This window comes from Choloepus didactylus, chromosome 6, assembly GCF_015220235.1.
Source record: "Choloepus didactylus isolate mChoDid1 chromosome 6, mChoDid1.pri, whole genome shotgun sequence".
Lineage (NCBI taxonomy): Eukaryota > Metazoa > Chordata > Mammalia > Pilosa > Megalonychidae > Choloepus > Choloepus didactylus.
Genome location: NC_051312.1, coordinates 140,433,258 through 140,453,890, shown reverse-complemented (window position 1 = coordinate 140,453,890; position 20,633 = coordinate 140,433,258). Strand labels below are relative to the sequence as shown.

Here is a 20,633-nt window from a genome sequence, read left to right as displayed (position 1 = left end):
AAGTTGTAAGAGTTCTTTAGTAAAATTAGCTTTAAAAACTCTAATAAGGGGAAATTGGTGTCTCTTTGTATCTGGGATAAAGGCAGATTCTATAGGTCCATGTTGGGCCATTCTCAGACATTCCCGTTTTAGAGCCCATTCATGTGGGAGGAGATATAGTGGAAAGACCTGGTTGTCCTGTAATATAAATCTTTTCTCTTGTCCCCACAGATCCCCTATGGAAGAATGACTACTGAAAATGGCTCTTTTGTGACTGAGTTCATACTGGTGGGATTAACAGACCACTCAGATCTCCAGCTCCCTCTGTTCTTCTTGTTCCTAGCACTGTATATGGTCACTGTGCTGGGAAACTTGGGCTTGATAACTCTAATTGGGCTGAATTCTCACCTTCACACCCCCATGTACTTTTTCCTCTTTAACTTGTCCTTCACAGACCTCTCTTATTCTTCTGTTTTTACACCAAAAATGCTGATCAACCTCATATCAAAGAAGAATATTATCTCCTACCAGGGTTGCATGGTCCAGCTCTACTTCTTCTGCTTTTTCGCCATCTCTGAGTGCTATGTGCTGACATCAATGGCCTATGATCGCTATGTGGCCATCTGTAATCCACTTTTGTATAACATTGCCATGTCCCCTAAAGTGTGCTTTAACCTTGTGTTTGGTTCATACTTGATGGCATTTTCTGGTGCTGTGGCCCACACTGGATGCATGCTGAGACTGACCTTCTGTGATGCTAACACCATCAACCATTATTTCTATGACATCCTCCCTGTGCTCCAACTCTCCTGCACAAGCACCTATGTCAATGAGCTGGTGGTCTTCATTGTAGGGGGAATCAACATCACTGTGCCCAGTCTCACCATCTTTATCTCCTGTGGTTTCATTCTTTACAGCATCCTGCATATAAATTCCACTGAGGGCAGATTCAAAGCCTTCAGGACCTGCAGTTCACACATAATCGCTGTTTTGCTGTTTTTTGGGTCATTTTCATTTATGTATCTCCAGCCATCTTCTGCAGGGTCTATGAATGAGGGAAAGATCTCTTCTGTCATTTACACTAATGTGGTTCCCATGATGAATCCCTTAATCTACAGCCTGAGGAACAAAGATATTAAACTTGCCCTGGGAAAGACCCTGAGTAGGAGAAATTTTCAATCATAAATAGGATCTCCTCTGCAGGTAGTTTTAGGACATGGAGGCTCACTGTGTTAATTAAAATATATTTGTTTGCAGCTTTCTTAGCCTGTGTCATTATTATCATGATGAAGGCAATTTCAGCCCTCTCTCATAAATTTATTTCCGCCTTGGTCAGAGTAAGTCTTCTTTTTCTCACCATTTTCACATATTTCTCCTTTTCACATCTTTTCCTGTTTGAGAATAACATGAAGGATGGAATTATTATATCTGTTTTTTATTGTCTCTTCTCTTTTTTTTTCCTTCTTTGATGATGATGACTCATCCTGCAATGATTCAATAAAGCACACAAGGGTGACATTTTCTCACAGTTCAGAATCTCTGTATATCTATGAACATGAAAGAGGAGAAAGGTAAGGGTTGTAGGCTCTTTTCATGTGCCAGGCATCGTCCAAATACTTTATGTGCATTAACTCATTAATCCCCACTACAACACTATGAGATAGCTCTTTTTTTAGCCTCATTTTACAGATGAGTATAAAATGTTCATAGGAGTTCCAGAACTCATCTAAAATCTCACTGTTAGGAAGTAAAGAAATCTGCATTAAATTCAGTCTGACTTGAGGGTCCTATTTCTTAAATTCATTGCATCACTTTATTCAGTAGAAATCCACAAGCATATATATTGTTAAAACAATGAATTAATATTCTATTTATGCAATTCCAGAGGCTTGAGAGGAAGTACTAGAAATGGCAAGTGACTATGCCCATAGACCTTCTTTTTTTAGAGATGTGCATAGGTTCCAGGGAACACTGAGTGTAGTGAACAAGGGGGCACATATCATAAGGCACATATCACTAACATTTCTAATTTCTTGGAATTTAACTGAAAATACCATGTAAATTGCAGACACAGAAGACATGTTGTGGTCTGAGTCCTATATAATACTTAGCAGCACTCCCTGATGGTATGTGAGTCAGCAGACACCTTGGCTCCATTCTGTGAAGTTAATAAGCTTCTTTGCAAGTTGTGTTTATATTCATGTATGGACCTGGCAAATCTAATCACTTTATTTTTTTTGAATTGTCATTTTATAATATAACTAAAATTGTTAAAATTAAAAACTTTGTTTTTTCTGAAGTTAATATAAAAGAAAATTAGATGTAAAATAATTTAGAATGTATAAACTTATCTATAACTATTTAATGTTTGGAAGTTTGGATTTGTAAATTGGTGAATTCCTAAAAGACATGAATATTGACATATATATCTTTCTTATCCTATAAGAAAGTTATATCATAGCTACTCCATAAACAATTGAAATTAGAAAACCTTTGTTTTACATTAAACTCCATCTTAACATGTCAAGGGCATGTAAATATTTTTTAAATGAAAGCTTTATTACATTAATTTTCATTTTTTATGTGGATTAAATAACACTAATTTAGAAGGGCATTGTTTCTAGGTTTAACTTTCAGGGAAAACATGAAGTTAGAAATCTCAGAGACCTATTACTTGGTGTTTGTGGAATGGTGCTTGGCCAATCAGCTTTGGCCTCAGAGATTTGGAAGTCTAGTCTGATTCCTCTGGCATTTTTTAGCACAGAAAAATTCTGGGAGGTTCAGAATGCATGTGGTATCATAGTATACACCATGCTTTGGAATCAGCAAGAGAAATGAGACATCAAGGCAAGCAGTGCTCAAGTTAACAGTGAAATCCAATAGCTGGTCTACTACCTGAAGACCAGCTGTAGCAGATACACACAGAGCAGGGCAGCACTCATGTGGACGAGTGCCCTCGGGGCTGCCGAGGGGCCCCAGGAGCACAGTGTGCAGCCTCAGGTGCTGCAGTCTTAGTGATGGGGCCAGGCTGGGGATCTTGTGGGTCCCTGCTCCAGGCAGCAGCCCCAATCTCAGTCTCCCCATATCAGGCACTTCTCTCCCTTTCCAGCTGTTGTGCCCTTTTAATGGCATCTGAGCTATATGCAGTGTGACTGCTGTAATGTTGCACAAGGTTTCCACAGATTAGGTCTTCTTTGTTAGTTTGAAATACCTGAAATTTAAAAGTGAAATTTAGTCCCAAATTCATTCAACATTAAGTTTGTCAAGGGAGGGAAAGAGCTTTTACGTTATTTAGATATCATCTCAGTAGTTTAAAATTTTGGATGGTTTTGAAAATGATTTTGAACTATATTATCTATTTTGCATGCAATATTTATTGGTGAGATTTTAAATGATATGGTTATAAGAACTCTTGATCATTCACTGTTTAATTCAGAAAACATGAAAAAAAAATATGTTCCAGAAGCAAGAATAGATTTTCCTTAAGAATCATGATGATGCTTCATTTGGAAATATATAAAATAAAAAAAATTCACTGTTTTTTAAGCTACAAGAAGGGTAACTTTGAAGTTATAATAATATGGCATACAGTAAAAATACTGAATTTTCTTATTTTCCATCTATCTCAACATACACTTTGAAAAGTTCATGAAATGTACATGTATAGTTTGATATATACTGTAAAAATATCAATGTAATCTCAACTTACATCATAAAATATTGTCAGAATATTTTATTCATTTTTGTTTTTGCTATTTAAGTCAGTAGGTCTTTAGGTTGCAATAACACAGCCCAACAATTATAAATAGGTAAGTTCTTAAATGGCTTATTTAGTCCAATTTACCCCAAACTGGGGTAAGGGGGCTGGGTGTATTCACTATATAGTTTAATTTTGGTGAATGTCTTCATAGGTTGTGAAATATTTGTATATACAGTCTTTTAATGTAAAAATTGTTTGATGTTGAATATTATAGTTTTGTGAGCATTTTTCAGGTTTAGTTTCAATACGCATTTGGTAGATATTTTAACTTTATACAGAATCATTTAAACAATGTATAAAAAATATTTTATGGAGAAAATACGTAGATGAGATAACATAGCTGTGTAGTCTATATTATTTCCTCTGAATTGTCTCACATCCATTGGATTTACCTCCATTTGATTCTGATTCTGGAACCATTACACCTGGACACCCAGAATCCACTGCAAACCCTTTTAGTCTGTCCAGCACACTACATTTATTATTTTTACCATGCAACAGCTGTTTCATGCTGGATCTTTCCAAAAGAAACTTTGGATCAATAAGAAGCAGCAAAGAAAAACATATAAAACATAATTTAGGAGGGCGGGGCAAGATGGCAGACTGGTGAGCTGTATGTTTTAGTTACTCCTCCAGGAAAGTAGGTAGAAAGCCAGGAACTGCGTGGACTGGACACCACAGAGCAATCTGACTTTGGGCATACTTCATACAACACTCATGAAAACGTGGAACTGCTGAGATCAGCGAAATCTGTAAGTTTTTGCGGCCAGGGGACCCGCGCCCCTCCCTGCCAGGCTCAGTCCCGGGGGAGGAGGGGCTGTCAGCTCCGGGAAAGAGAAGGGAGAACTGCAGTGGCTGCTCTTATCGGAAACTCATTCTACTGATACAGACTCCAACCATAGATAGACTGAGACCAGACACCAGAGAATCTGAGAGCAGCCAGCCCAGCAGAAAGGAGACAGGCATAGAAAAAAAACAACACGAAAAACTCCAAAATAAAAGCGGAGGATTTTTGGAGTTCTGGTGAACATAGAAAGGGGAAGGGCCCTGAGGCGCAAATGCAAATCCCGAAGAAAATCTGATCTCTCTGCCCTGTGGACCTTTCCTTAATGGCCCTGGTTGCTTTGTCTCTTAGCATTTCAATAACCCATTAGATCTCCCAGGAGGGCCCGTTTTTTTTTGTTTTTTTTTTTAATCCTTTTTTCTTTTTCTAAAACAATTACTCTAAGAAGCCCAATACAGAAAGCTTCAAAGACTTACTATTTGGGCAGGTCAAGTCAAGAGCAGAACTAGGAGAGCTCTGAGACAAAACGCAATAATCCAGTGGCTGAGAAAATTCACTAAACACCACAACTTCCCAAGAAAAGGGGGGTGTCCGCCCACAGCCATCATCCTGGTGGACAGGAAACACTCCTGCCCATCGCCAGCCCCATAGCCCAGAACTGCCCCAGACAACCCAGTGTGACGGAAGTGCTTCAAATAACAGGCACACACCACAAAACTGGGTGTGGACATTAGCCTTCCCTGCAACCTCAGCTGATAGTCCCAGAGTTGGGAAGGTAGAGCAGTGTGAATTAACAAAGCCCCATTCAGCCATCATTCTAGCAGACTGGGAGCCTCCCTACACAGCCCACCAGCCCAGAACTGCCCTGGGGGGACGGCACGGCCTGGAAGAGGGGCCCACTTGCAAGTCTCAGGAGCCATACGCCAATACCAAGGACTTGTGGGTCAGTGGCAGAGACAAACTGTGGCAGGACTGAACTGAAGGATTAGACTATTGCAGCAGCTTTAAAACTCTAGGATCACCAGGGAGATTTGATTGTTAGAGCCACCCCCCCCTCCCTGACTGCCCAGAAACACGCCCCATATACAGGGCAGGCAACACCAACTACACACGCAAGCTTGGTACACCAATTGGACCCCACAAGACTCACCCCCCCACTCACCAAAAAGGCTAAGCAGGGGAGAACTAGCTTGTGGAGAACAAGTGGCTTGTGGACGCCACCTGCTGGTTAGTTAGAGAAAGTGTACTCCACGAAGCTGTAGATCTGATAAATTAGAGATAAGGACTTCAATTTGTCTACAAATCCTAAAAGAACCCTATCAAGTTCAGCAAATGCCACGAGGCCAAAAACAACAGAAAATTATAAAGCATATGAAAAAACCAGACGATATGGATAACCCAAGCCCAAGCACCCAAACCAAAATACCAGAAGAGACACAGCACCTAGAGCAGCTACTCAAAGAACTAAAGATGAACAATGAGACCATAGTACGGGAGATAAAGGAAATCAAGAAGACCCTAGAAGAGCATAAAGAAGACATTGCAAGACTAAATAAAAAAACGGATGATCTTATGGAAATTAAAGAAACTGTTGACCAAATTAAAAAGATTCTGGACACTCATAGTACAAGACTAGAGGAAGTTGAACAACGAATCAGTGACCTCGAAGATGACAGAATGGAAAATGAAAACATAAAAGAAAGAATGGGGAAAAAAATTGAAAAAATCGAAATGGACCTCAGGGATATGATAGATAATATGAAACGTCCAAATATAAGACTCATTGGTGTCCCAGAAGGGGAAGAAAAGGGTAAAGGTCTAGGAAGAGTATTCAAAGAAATTGTTGGGGAAAACTTCCCAAATCTTCTAAACAACATAAATACACAAATCATAAATGCTCAGCGAACTCCAAATAGAATAAATCCAAATAAACACACTCCGAGACATATACTGATCACACTATCAAACACAGAAGAGAAGGAGCAAGTTCTGAAAGCAGCAAGAGAAAAGCAATTCACCACATACAAAGGAAACAGCATAAGACTAAGTAGTGACTACTCAGCAGCCACCATGGAGGCGAGAAGGCAGTGGCACGATATATTTAAAATTCTGAGTGAGAAAAATTTCCAGCCAAGAATACTTTATCCAGCAAAGCTCTCCTTCAAATTTGAGGGAGAGCTTAAATTTTTCACAGACAAACAAATGCTGAGAGAGTTTGCTAACAAGAGACCTGCCCTACTGGAGATACTCAAGGGAGCCCTACAGACAGAGAAACAAAGAAAGGACAGAGAGACTTGGAGAAAGGTTCAGTACTAAAGAGATTCGGTATGGGTACAATAAAGGATATTAATAGACACAGGGGAAAAATATGACAAACATAAACCAAAGGATAAGATGGCTGATTCAAGAAATGCCTTCACGGTTATAACGTTGAATGTAAATGGATTAAACTCCCCAATTAAAAGATATAGATTCACAGAATGGATCAAAAAAAATGAACCATCAATATGTTGCATACAAGAGACTCATCTTAGACACAGGGACACAAAGAAACTGAAAGTGAAAGGATGGAAAAAAATATTTCATGCAAGCTACAGCCAAAAGAAAGCAGGTGTAGCAATATTAATCTCAGATAAAATAGACTTCAAATGCAGGGATGTTTTGAGAGACAAAGAAGGCCACTACGTACTAATAAAAGGGGCAATTCAGCAAGAAGAAATAACAATCGTAAATGTCTATGCACCCAACCAAGGTGCCACAAAATACATGAGAGAAACACTGGAAAAACTAAAGGAAGCAATTGATGTTTCCACAATAATTGTGGGAGACTTCAACACATCACTCTCTCCTATAGATAGATCAACCAGACAGAAGACCAATAAGGAAATTGAAAACCTAAATAATCTGATAAATGAATTAGATTTAACAGACATATACAGGACATTACATCCCAAATCACCAGGATACACATACTTTTCTAGTGCTCATGGAACTTTCTCCAGAATAGATCATATGCTGGGACATAAAACAAGCCTCAATAAATTTAAAAAGATTGAAATTATTCAAAGCACATTCTCTGACCACAATGGAATACAATTAGAAGTCAATAACCATCAGAGACTTAGAAAATTCACAAATACCTGGAGGTTAAACAACACACTCCTAAACAATCAGTGGGTTAAAGAAGAAATAGCAAGAGAAATTGCTAAATATATACAGAGGAATGAAAATGAGAACACAACATACCAAAACCTATGGGATGCAGCAAAAGCAGTGCTAAGGGGGAAATTTATAGCACGAAACGCATATATTAAAAAGGAAGAAAGAGCCAAAATCAAAGAACTAATGGATCAACTGAAGAAGCTAGAAAATGAACAGCAAACCAATCCTAAACCAAGTACAAGAAAAGAAATAACAAGGAATAAAGCAGAAATAAATGACATAGAGAACAAAAAAACAATAGAGAGGATAAATATCACCAAAAGTTGGTTCTTTGAGAAGATCAACAAGATTGACAAGCCCCTAGCTAGACTGACAAAATCAAAAAGAGAGAAGACCCATATAAACAAAATAATGAATGAAAAAGGTGACATAACTGCAGATCCTGAAGAAATTAAAAAAATTATAACAGGATACTATGAACAACTGTATGGCAACAAACTGGATAATGTAGAGGAAATGGACAATTTCCTGGAAACATATGAACAACCTAGACTGACCAGAGAAGAAATAGAAGACCTCAACCAACCCATCACAAGCAAAGAGATCCAATCAGTCATCAAAAATCTTCCCACAAATAAATGCCCAGGGCCAGATGGCTTCACAGGGGAATTCTACCAAACTTTCCAGAAAGAACTGACACCAATCTTACTCAAACTCTTTCAAAACATTGAAGAAAATGGAACACTACCTAACTCATTTTATGAAGCTAACATCAATCTAATACCAAAACCAGGCAAAGATGTTACATAAAAGGAAAACTACCGGCTAATGAATATAGAATAAAACTAATGAATATAGATGCAAAAATCCTCAACAAAATACTTGCAAATCGAATCCAAAGACACATTAAAAAAATCATACACCATGACCAAGTGGGGTTTATTCCAGGCATGCAAGGATGGTTCAACATAAGAAAATCAATCAATTATTACAACACATTAACAAGTCAAAAGGGAAAAATCAATTGATCATCTCAATAGATGCTGAAAAATCATTTAACAAAATCCAACATCCCTTTTGGATAAAAACACTTCAAAAGGTAGGAATTGAAGGAAACTTCCTCAACATGATAAAGAGCATATATGAAAAACCCACAGCCAGCATAGTACTCAATGGTGAGAGACTGAAAGCCTTCCCTCTAAGATCAGGAACAAGACAAGGATGCCCGCTGTCACCACTGTTATTCAACATTGTGCTGGAAGTGCTAGCCAGGGCAATCCGGCAAGACAAAGAAATAAAAGGCATCCAAATTGGAAAAGAAGAAGTAAAACTGTCATTGTTTGCAGATGATATGATCTTATATCTAGAAAACCCTGAGAAATCGACGATACAGCTACTAGAGCTAATAAACAAATTTAGCAAAGTAGCGGGATACAAGGTTAATGCACATAAGTCCGTAATGTTTCTATATGCTAGAAATGAACAAACTGAAGAGACACTCAGGAAAAAGATACCATTTTCAATAGCAACTAAAAAAATCAAGTACCTAGGAATAAACTTAACCAAAGATGTAAAAGACCTATACAAAGAAAACTACATAACTCTACTAAAAGAAATAGAAGGGGACCTTAAAAGATGGAAAAATATTCCATGTTCATGGATAGGAAGACTAAATGTCATTAAGATGTCAATTCTACCCAAACTCATCTACAGATTCAATGCAATCCCAATCAAAATTCCAACAACCTACTTTGCAGACTTGGAAAAGCTAGTTATCAAATTTATTTGGAAAGGGAAGATGCCTCGAATTGCTAAAGACACTCTAAAAAAGAAAAACCACGTGGGAGGACTTACACTCCCTGACTTTGAAGCTTACTATAAAGCCACAGTTGCCAAAACAGCATGGTACTGGTACAAAGATAGACATATAGATCAATGGAATCGAATTGAGAATTCGGAGATAGACCCTCAGATCTATGGCCGACTGATCTTTGATAAGGCCCCCAAAGTCACTGAACTGAGTCATAATGGTCTTTTCAACAAATGGGGCTGGGAGAGTTGGATATCCATATCCAAAAGAATGAAAGAGGACCCCTACCTCACCCCCTACACAAAAATTAACTCAAAATGGACCAAAGATCTCAATATAAAAGAAAGTACCATAAAACTCCTAGAAGATAATGTAGGAAAACATCTTCAAGACCTTCTATTAGGCGGCCACTTCCTAGACTTTACACCCAAAGCACAAGCAACAAAAGAGAAAATAGATAAATGGGAACTCCTCAAGCTTAGAAGTTTCTGCACCTCAAAGGAATTTGTCAAAAAGGTAAAGAGGCAGCCAACTCAATGGGAAAAAATTTTTGGAAACCATGTATCTGACAAAAGACTGATATCTTGCATATATAAAGAAATCCTACAACTCAATGACAATAGTACAGTCGGCCCAATTATAAAATGGGCAAAAGATATGAAAAGACAGTTCTCTGAAGAGGAAATACAAATGGCCAAGAAACACATGAAAAAATGTTCAGCTTCACTAGCTATTAGAGAGATGCAAATTAAGACCACAATGAGATACCATCTAACACCGGTTAGAATGGCTGCCATTAAACAAACAGGAAACTACAAATGCTGGAGGGGATGTGGAGAAATTCGGACTCTTATTCACTGTTGGTGGGACTGTATAATGGTTCAGCCACTCTGGAAGTCAGTGTGGCAGTTCCTTAGAAAACTAGATATAGAGTTACCATTCAATCCAGCGATTGCACTTCTCGGTATATACCCGGAAGATCGGAAGGCAGTGACACGAACAGATATCTGCACGCCAATGTTCATAGCAGCATTATTCACAATTGCCAAAAGATGGAAACAACCCAAATGTCCTTCAACAGATGAGTGGATAAATAAAATGTGGTATATACACACGATGGAATACTACGCAGCAGTAAGAAGGAATGATCTCGTGAAACATATGACAACATGGATGAACCTTGAAGACATAATGCTAAGCGAAATAAGCCAGGCACAAAAAGAGAAATATTACATGCTACCGCTAATGTGAACTTTGAAAAATGTAAAACAAATGGCTTATAATGTAGAATGTAGTGGAACTAGCAATAGAGAGCAATTAAGGAAGGGGGAACAATAATCCAAGAAGAACAGATAAGCTATTTAACGTTCTGGGGATGCCCAGGAATGACTATGGTCTGTGAATTTCTGATGGATATAGTAGGAGCAAGTTCACAGAAATGTTGCTATATTAGGTAACTTTCTTGGGGTAAAGTAGGAACATGTTGGAAGTAAAGCAGTTATCTTAGGTTAGTTGTCTTTTTCTTACTCCCTTGTTATGGTCTCTTTGAAATGTTCTTTTATTGTATGTTTGTTTTCTTTTTAACTTTTTTTTCATACAGTTGATTTAAAAAAGAAGGGAAAGTTAAAAAAAAAAAAAAAAAAAGGAAAAAAAAAAAAGATGTAGTGCCCCCTTGAGGAGCCTGTGGAGAATGCAGGGGTATTCGCCTACCCCACCTCGATGGTTGCTAACATGACCACAGACATAGGGGACTGGTGGTTTGATGGGTTCAGCCCTCTACCATAGGTTTTACCATTGGGAAGACGGTTGCTGCAAAGGATAGGCTAGGCCTCCCTATGGTTGTGCCTAAGAGCCTCCTCCCGAATGCCTCTTTGTTGCTCAGATGTGGCCCTGTCTCTCTAGCTAAGCCAACTTGAAAGGTGAAATCACTGCCCTCCCCCCTACGTGGGATCAGACACCCAGGGGAGTGAATCTCCCTGGCAACGTGGAATATGACTCCCGGGGAGGAATGTAGACCCGGCATCGTGGGACGGAGAACATCTTCTTGACCAAAAGGGGGATGTGAAAGGAAATGAAATAAGCTTCAGTGGCAGAGAGAATCCAAAAGGAGCCGAGAGGTCACTCTGGTGGGCACTCCTACGCACACTTTAGACAACCCTTTTTAGGTTCTAAAGAATTGGGGTAGCTGGTGGTGGATACCTGAAACTATCAAACTACAACCCAGAACCCATGAATCTCGAAGACAGTTGTATAAAAATGTAGCTTATGAGGGGTGACAAGGGGATTGGGAAAGCCATAAGGACCACACTCCACTTTGTCTAGTTTATGGATGGATGAGTAGAAAAATAGGGGAAGGAAACAAACAGACAAAGGTACCCAGTGTTCTTTTTTACTTCAATTGCTCTTTTTCACTCTAATTATTATTCTTGTTATTCTTGTGTGTGTGCCAATGAAGGTGTCAGGGATTGATTTGGGTGATGAATGTACAACTATGTAATGGTACTGTGAACAATCGAAAGTACGATTTGTTTTGTATGACTGCGTGGTATACGAATATATCTCAATAAAATGAAGATTTAAAAAAAAAAAAAAAAAAAAAAAGACATAATGCTGAGCAAAATAAGCCAGGCACAAAAAGAGAGATATTGTATGTTACCACTAATGTAAATTCTGTGAAAAATGTACAATGTTTTATACTGTAGAATGTAGGGGACCTAGAGATACCAATTAGTGGAGGGGAAATGATAATCTAATAAGAACAGATAAACTATGGAGGGTAATCTCAATGTTATGGGAATGCTCAGGAATGATTATGGTTTGTAAACTTTCTTGGATATAGTAAGATCATGTTGGAAGCAATAGAGTTATTTTAGGTTTTTTTTTTTCTCTTATTCCTTTGTTTTCTTAGGGGTTGTTAATTTTCTTGGGGTATGGAAGGAACATGTTGGAAGCAATGTAGTTATTTTAGATTATTTGTTTTTCTTACTCCTCTGTTTGGACATGGTTTATTAATTTTCTTGGGGTATGGTAGGAACATATTGGAAGCAAAGTAGTTATTTTAGGTTATTTGTTTTCCTGAATCCATTGCTTTGTTTGAAATGTTGTGGGGTTTTTTTGGTTGTTGTTTGCCTGTTTGTTTTTAATTTTTTGATAAACAAAGTTAAAAAATTGAAAAAAAATCAGTAGAAAAATGGGAGTAAAAACTAAATGACAAATAGGGTGGGATGGGGGATGGTTTGGGTATTCTCTTTTCACTTTTATTTTTTATTCTTACTCTGATTCTTTCTGATGTAAGGAAAATGTTCAGAAATAGATTGTGGTGATGAACGCATAACTATATGATCATACTGTGAACAGTTGATTGTATACCATGGATGACTGTATGGTTTGTGAATATATTTCAATAAAACTGAATTAAAAAAAAAAACAAAAAAAAAAACAAAAAAAAAAAAATAATTTAAACAATTTTCCTAAACTCAGTGGCTGTCTACAGCCCTTGATGGGCTCATACAGCTTTGTAAGCACTTAGAAAGATTCTTTTCTTGTAAGCATCTCTCAGCATGTCCTGTTGCTTTATGGTCTCTCAATGTTGAACTGGTTCCATCTCGTAAATTTACCTTAAATTAATCCATCTGTCTTCTCAGTGTGTGTATTTGAAGACAATTTCCAATTCTTTTTCTTTACTAAATTGAAATTTTCCTTTTACTAATTTGTCCCTACTCTCTGACTTCTCATTTGTAATGTTCAGGCTGATTGATTTTGATAGTTAACCACTGATTTTGAAGGACAGTCACATTACCTTTTCTTAAATCTTCTATAAGTGAAGTGGCTCTAACCTCTTTGGTACCAAGCCCACCAAACCTGAGGCATTTGTTACAATGTCTCTCACTTGTGCACACTTGCCTGAGAGAAGCTGGGGTCACTGGACCTGCCGGCAGCCATCTTGTGACCACAGTGAAAACCTGTTTTGACTGAACCCTGCACTGAGGTAGCAGGACCAAGAAAAGGATTGGGAGAAAGTATGCCTTGGTGCCATTGGCTGAAATGCCTGGTCAGGCCTGACCCGAATTCTGGAAAACATTTGAACTTTCTGCTTTATGAAGAAATAACTTCATTTTAATATTTAAGCCATTTTTCCTATATGCAATTTTCTTCACAATAATTTGACTGGTTCCCTGTGACTATGAAATGTGCAGCAATGGGAATGTATGTATTTATATTAGATAGCACTACTCAGCAAAAACAATGGCTAACATTTATAAAGTAACTTTTGCCTGGAAACAGATGATAAGCAAAATTCTTATTTACAGCTAGCAAAATAGTCAAGCAAGCAATTTTAAATTGTTAACAATAAAACATGTTTTACAATGTTAAAACTACACCTGCTTTTGTTACTCTAGTAGCAAGGCTTCTTGTGGGCATTAGTCTACTTTATTCTCTCTAGTTCTTTCAATTATACAGTTTTAACATTACCAAGTAACATAAAATGTCATGGATTCAGATTTTGTCACATCAGATTTTTTGAAGATGTTGACCTTGGATGCAAAGAGTATCAATTCTGTTAACCTGCACTATTTTTATTTTGCATATGCCGTATTGGCTACTTATAATTTTATCATTTTATGCATCTAAATATATTTATTTCTTAATTGTTCAAAGATATTTTCACTGTGTATAGGAATTTAGGGGCAAAGATATTTTTTATTAAAGTAATTTAAAGGTGCTAATCCACTGTCCTCTGATTTACCTTGTTATGATAAAGCTCTGCCTTCATTCTTACCTTTATTCTTTTCTTTGTCAAGTGTCTTGTTTTTCCTCTGACTGACTTTAGGCTTTTCTCTTTATTAATGTTTTTATGCAATTTGATGATCAGTACTTGGGACAAGTTTTCCATGTTTCTTTTCTGGATGGAGTTCTTTGAGATTCTGATTTGTAATATTTTAATTTTAACAAATTCTGAATAAATCTGTGGCTGTTATTCCTTCAAATATTTGTTCTTATCCCATCCTTCTTGGTGATTCCAAATATCCATATATTAGGCCACCTGAAGTTGCCACATAGCTCAGTAATTCTCTATTCATTGCTTTTGTATTGTTTCTCTTTGTCTTTCTATTGCTATTCCTTAAAGTTGCAAAATAACTTTTTTTCTGCTGTCTAATCTGTTCTGAATCAGTGTATTTTTAATTTCAAACATGGCTCTTTTTCATCACTTGAAATTCTAATTTGGATTTTTCACCACTTTCATGTCACTGCATGGTACATGTTTCTTTCTTCTACTTCCTTGAAAATGGGAAATATTGATGATAGGTGCTTTATTGTCTTGGTCTACTAACTTCAGCATATTTGTTATTTCTGAGTATCTTTCTACAAATTGATATTTTCCTTAAAATGAGTTGGAATTTCTTGCTTCTTTCCATACCTGGTTTTAACTTAATTTCAAGTTTTTGTTTTTGCTGTTTTTCTTGCTAGACATATCAAATTATCCATAGAGTTAAATGGAAATACTCCTATTTAAACTTATTTTATTATGATTAGGTATTTGGGTGGCAGAGTGATAGATAGTTCCCCTTTGGCTCAATCTGCATGAAAGTTGAGTCTTAGGCACCCTTTGATGCTCCAGTAGGATTATCTAAGTAGCACTCTTGTGAGAGTAGGAGCAAGAACACGTTGGCGTGGTGGGTATTTTACAGTCAGGGGTCATGCAACCAGTTGACCTGGAGGGTCTCCATCTAGAGGTGCCTCTCAGAATTTGGGGAGTCCCTCACCTCTCATACCTGTATTTAATCTCCCTGTAGTTAGTGGCCAGAGATCTCTTGTTCCATAGTCTGTAAGGTTTCCATGATCCCAACATGTTATAGTAGTTGTTTTTGTAAGAGCGCTGTTTAAATAAACCTGTTTAAATCTTAAACAGTGACTGAGATTCATCTTTGATGTAGATTGAGCCAAAGGGAAAACTTTACCCTAGGCTCTGTTGAACATATCCCTGAACATGGCAATGCATTGGGCCTCCTTGCAGTTTGAGGCAGACTGGCTGTGGTTTGTGGGTGTGAGTGTGGGTGTGTGTGGGTGTGTGTGTGGGTGTGGTTTTTTTGTTTGTGTTTGTGTTTGTTTTTGTTTTTTTCATTTTAAATGTAGCTTAGAAATTTGATGGAGGTGGCAGGAATCTGTAATATGTGAGGGGTGATTGCCCACCTCTGACTTGCCAGGAGGTTGAAGTTCAATGTGAGGACCTGTCTTTCTGTTTTTGTTTACTGGCAAGAGGATGCCATTTATATAATGTCACAGGCATGCCTGGATGACAAACAGAGGATAGATTTCTTTCCACATAGTCCATGGGCCAGTAGGGGACTACTGAGGGAGCCCCTCATTAGCCTGGTAAATGTATATTGTTGGATTTTGAAAGTGAAAAGGATTGAGCCTGATTTTGCATGTTTGCAGTATAACATGCTGGCCAGATCAATAACAGGAAAGCAATTGGAAGAGACATTTGAACTTTTAAAAATAAAGGTGACGCAGAAATGTTGCTATATTAGGTTATTTTCTTGGGGTAGAGTAGGAACATGTTGGAAGTAAAGTAGTTATTTTAGGTTAGTTGTCTTTTTCTTCCTCCCTTGTTATGGTTTCTTTGAAATGTTTTTTATTGTATGTTTTTTTAAAAAAATTTTTTGATATAGTTGAGTTAATTTTTTAAAAAAGTTAATGAAAAAGCAAAAACAAAAACAATGAAAAAAATATGCAGAGCCTCTGGAGGAGCTGGTGGAGAATGCAGGGGTGTTGGGCTTCCCCACCTCAATGGTCACTGATGTGCTCACAGACATAGGGGACTTATGGTTTGATGGGCTGAGCCCTCTTCCACAGGACTTGCTCTTGGGAAGACTGTTGCTGCAAAGGAGAGGCTAGGCCTGTCTATAATTGTGCCTAAGAGTATCCTCCTGAATGCCTCTTTGTTGCTCAGATGTGGCCCTCTCTCTTCTAGCTAATCCAACTTGGCAAGTGATCTCGCCGCCCTCCCCCCATTTTGTATCAGACCCAGGGGAGTAAATCTCCCTGGCAACATGGAATATGACTCCTGGGGAGGAATCCAGACCCAGCATCATGGGATGGAGATCATCTTCTCGACCAAAAGTGGGATGTGAGAAGAAATGAAATAAGCTTCAGTGGCAGAGAGATTCCAAAAGGAGCTGAGAAGTCACTCTGGTGGGCACTCTTACGCACAATATAGACAACCCTTTTTAGGTTCTAATGAATTGGCATAGCTAGCAGTAAATACCTGATATTATCAAACTATAACCCAGAACCCTTGACTCTTGAGGATGATTGTATAAAAATGTAGCTTATGAGGGGTGACAATGTGATTGGGAAAGCCACATGGACAGACCACACTCCCCTTTGTCCAGTGTATGGCTGGATGAGAAGAAAAATGGGGCAAAAAAAAAGCCCCCAGTGTTCTTTTTTACTTTGTTTTTTTTTTTTTTTCACTTTAATTTTTATTCTTATTTTTGTGTGTGTGGTAATGAAAATGTTCAAAAATTAATTTTGGTGATGAATGCACAAGTATATGATGGTACTGTGAACAACTGAATGTATGCTTTGTATGACTGCATGGTATGTGAATATATCTCAATAAAATTGAATTACAAATAAATAAATAAAAATAAAGGTGACAATATCTGGTAGAGGGGCTTTGATAGAAGGCATGGCTTTAATTACCAGGTTCAGGTAATTAAGGGTCACCTCTATTTCCCCGCACCCCAGCCTTATGTACAGTCCAGAATGGTGAGTTAAAGGGTGAGGTTGTGGGTTTTAGAACACCTGCCTCTACCATGTCCCAGATAACTGGGCTTATTTTTGCAGTGCCATGGTAGAGTGATATGGTGGAGGGGCTTTGGTGCTGTATTGGCCTTTAGAGGTCACGCTCAATTGTCCATCTTAAAAGACTTGGGCTTGGTTTATGTGGAGAACTGGAGTGTCAGATTTTCTATGTCAGAGATAGGAAATGGCAGCTGAGAGGTGAACAGCAGTAACATGAGGTGTGGGACCAGGCTAGGTCTTATCTTCATGTTGAATGTAAGAATTGTCTCAGTGTGGTCACCTTCAGGTTCCTCACTGGGCTCTGTGGCATCGGCATTGTGCTGGTGAAGTTGGAATCAGAGTGACCTGTAATCTAGTGTTTAATAAGGCCATGAAGTTTGTGGGTTTGGGGGTCCCCAAAATTACCCCAAATAGGGAATCGTGGTTTGTGGTGCCCCCGCCATTGTTGAAGGTCTGGAGCTTGTTCGTCCTGGTGGGTGCTCTGACTTGCCATGTCAGCTTTAAGGAGAATCTCAGGATCTTGGGAGGCTTCTCAGAGATGAGTCAGTCAGGATCCTCCTTGGCACGGCTGCCAAAAGAGGTTGCTCTGATGCAGTGATGGTGGCTCAGCTGGGGACCCCAGGGAAGGGAGTTCTGGTGGAAACTTTTTGCCAAGTTGCTCTTAGCTGGGAAGGCAGGCTGTTGGCATGAACAGCTAGAGGATGGTTGTTTTTTGTATTTTTTAGGGTAGTGAGTGCCTGTAAGGCATGATTTACTTTGGGGGCTGAGGCCAACAGGGCCTTAACTTTTGTGTCTGCTCAAAAATAACTGTAAAGTATCAGGAGTATTTGGGGCAGAAAATAATAAAGTATCTGAAAAGTTCCCTTGAGGAACTGGGGGAAAATGTGGAAATATTAACTTTCCCACCTAGAGAATTCCTGATATTCCCACAAGCATTAGGGAGTCTCAATGTACTGTATCAAGCCTGCAAACTTGGGGCTTGCCCTTATGAAACTTATTCCTGCAAAAGTGGAGTTATGCCTACTTATAATTATGCCTAAGCATCACCTCCAATACACAAGGAGCCTCTTTTGTGCTCAGATGTGGACTGTCTGTCTCAGCCAACTCTATAAATAATCTCATTACCCTCCCCCTACATGGGTCATGACTCCCAGGGATGAGCCTGGCCCTGGCATGGGAATGAGAAAGCCATCTTCACCAAAAGGGGGAAAAGAAGTGAAACAAAATAAAGCTTTAGTGGCTGAGTGATCTCAAGTAGAGTGAGAGGTCAATCTGGGGGTTATTCTTAAGCATTATATAGATATTCTTTTTTAGTTTCTAGCTTATTGGAATAGCTAAAAGGAAACAACTGAATCTGTTGAATGGTAACCCAGTGGACATGCTTCTTGATAATTATATAACTGTATAGCTTTTACGTGTGACTCTGTGATTGTGAAAATCTGGTGACTGACATTCCCTTTATCCAGTGTATTGGCAGATGAGTAATAAAACAATGACAATAAATTTATAAATATTTGTTGCCCAGATGTGGCCTCTTTCTCTGAGCCAATTTTGCAAATAAACTCACTGCCCTACCCTCTATGTGGGACATGACCTCCAGGGGTGTAAATCTCCCTAGTAACAAGGGACATGATTCCCAGGGTTGACCCTGGCCCTGACATCGTGGGATTGAGAATGCCACCTTGACCAAAAGGGGGAAAAGAAATGAAACAAAGCTTCATGGCTGAGACAGCTCAAATACAGTTGAGAGGTCATTCTGGAGGCTATTCTTATAAATTATATAGATACCCCTTTTCAGTTTCTAGTGTAGTAGAATACCTAGAAGGAAATACCTGAATCTGTGGAATGGGAATTCACTGGACTTGATTCTTAATGATAATTGTTCCGGTTTCCTAATGCTGCCAAATACCAGGGGTTTTATTTGATTACAGATTTACAGTCTGAAGGCCATGAAAATGTCCAAATTAAGGCATCAACACAAGTATACCTTCACCAAAGGAAGGCCAATGGCATCTGGAAAACTTCTGTTAGCTGGGAAGTCATGTGGCTGGCGTCTGCTTACTCCCAGGTTGTGTTTCAAAACGACGTTCTCCAAAATGTCAGCATCAGCTTTCAATGGCCATCTTCAGAATGTCTGTAAGCTGCAGCTGCTCTGAGGTGAGCTTTTATAGGGCTCCACTGAACTAATGAAGACCCATGCTGAATGGGTGGGGCCACACCTCCATGGAAATAATCTAATCAAAGGTATCCACAGTTGAGTGGGTCACATCTCCATGGAAACAGCCTAATCCAAAGATTCCAACCTAATCAACACTAATACGTGGTCATCAAAGAACATGAAGTTTGGGGGGACATAAAACCTCCAAACTGGCACAATAATTATATACCTATATAGCTTTATTGTGTGACTGTGATAGTGAAAACCTGGTAACTGACACTCCCTTTAAGAAGTGTATGGGAAGATCAGTAATAAAACAATGACTAAAAATATACAACTAATAGGGGGAAATTAGGGGTATGGGATGGTTTGGGTGCTCTTTTCCATTTCTATTTTTTCCTTTATTTTGGAGTAATGAAAATGTTCTAAAATTGGGGCGATGAATGTATGACTATATGAATGACACTGAGCCATTGATTGTATACTTTTGTTGCATTATATGGTGTATGAATATATCTTAAGAAAATTGCATTTAAAAAAATAATAACTTTTACAGCCAAAGTGCCTTGATTGGCACTTGTTTAGTGGTATCTGGTCCTGCAGGGGTGGCATGTGTGTAGGCCTTTAGACCATAACACGGTGTTGAAGCCACTTTGGCCCTTCCTCAGTGGTACACTAGCCACAGGCAACCCTGAGGTAAGTAAGTCCTTGTACTGATAAGTCAAGTGCCAGGCCATAAACAGCCATTGTAATAAGGTGCAAGAGCTGTTTACATTTGCTCTTCATGCTCTAGGGCCCCACCTGGCTGTTTTTGGGTAATTCTAATAGGGTCTTTAAGTAATGAAACAATCTTAGTCTCTCTGGAGATGGCTGCCAGCTGTTGCATCACTTGGCCGGTGGGTAGCAGAGGTGCCTCCTCAGGGTCACATGGCGCAGCGGGTGGGGCCCTTTTTTTTGGTCCCTGCGGCAGGTCTCTGAGCAGGCCTGGAATGATTGTCCGCATCCAGGCAGACTTTACTTTGTATTTCTGTGGCACCCAATGCACGCTCCTCCTCCATGCACGCTCCTCCTCCTCTGACCCGTGGCGGTGGCGGCTGCTTCTCTCCCTCACACTGGGTGTGACCCGCGGCGCCTGTGGTGTAGCCGGTGGCGACCCGGGGCCCTCAGG

At 39.0% G+C, this 20,633-nt stretch overlaps 1 protein-coding gene across 1 annotated transcript; it reads left to right on the top strand.

Moving 5' to 3' along the window:
* The first annotated feature begins 225 nt into the window (after nt 1–225).
* Nucleotides 226–1,164, top strand: LOC119536301 (olfactory receptor 8B3-like). The gene has a single exon (XM_037839055.1). It carries the CDS (start codon nt 226–228, stop codon nt 1,162–1,164), a length of 939 nt encoding a protein of 312 aa, XP_037694983.1.
* Nucleotides 1,165–20,633: the final 19,469 nt, after the last annotated feature.

What these genes read in the sequence shown, in the direction of transcription:
- LOC119536301 (XM_037839055.1), top strand. Translation starts at nt 226, where the DNA reads ATGACTACTGAAAATGGCTCTTTTGTGACTGAGTTCATACTGGTGGGA.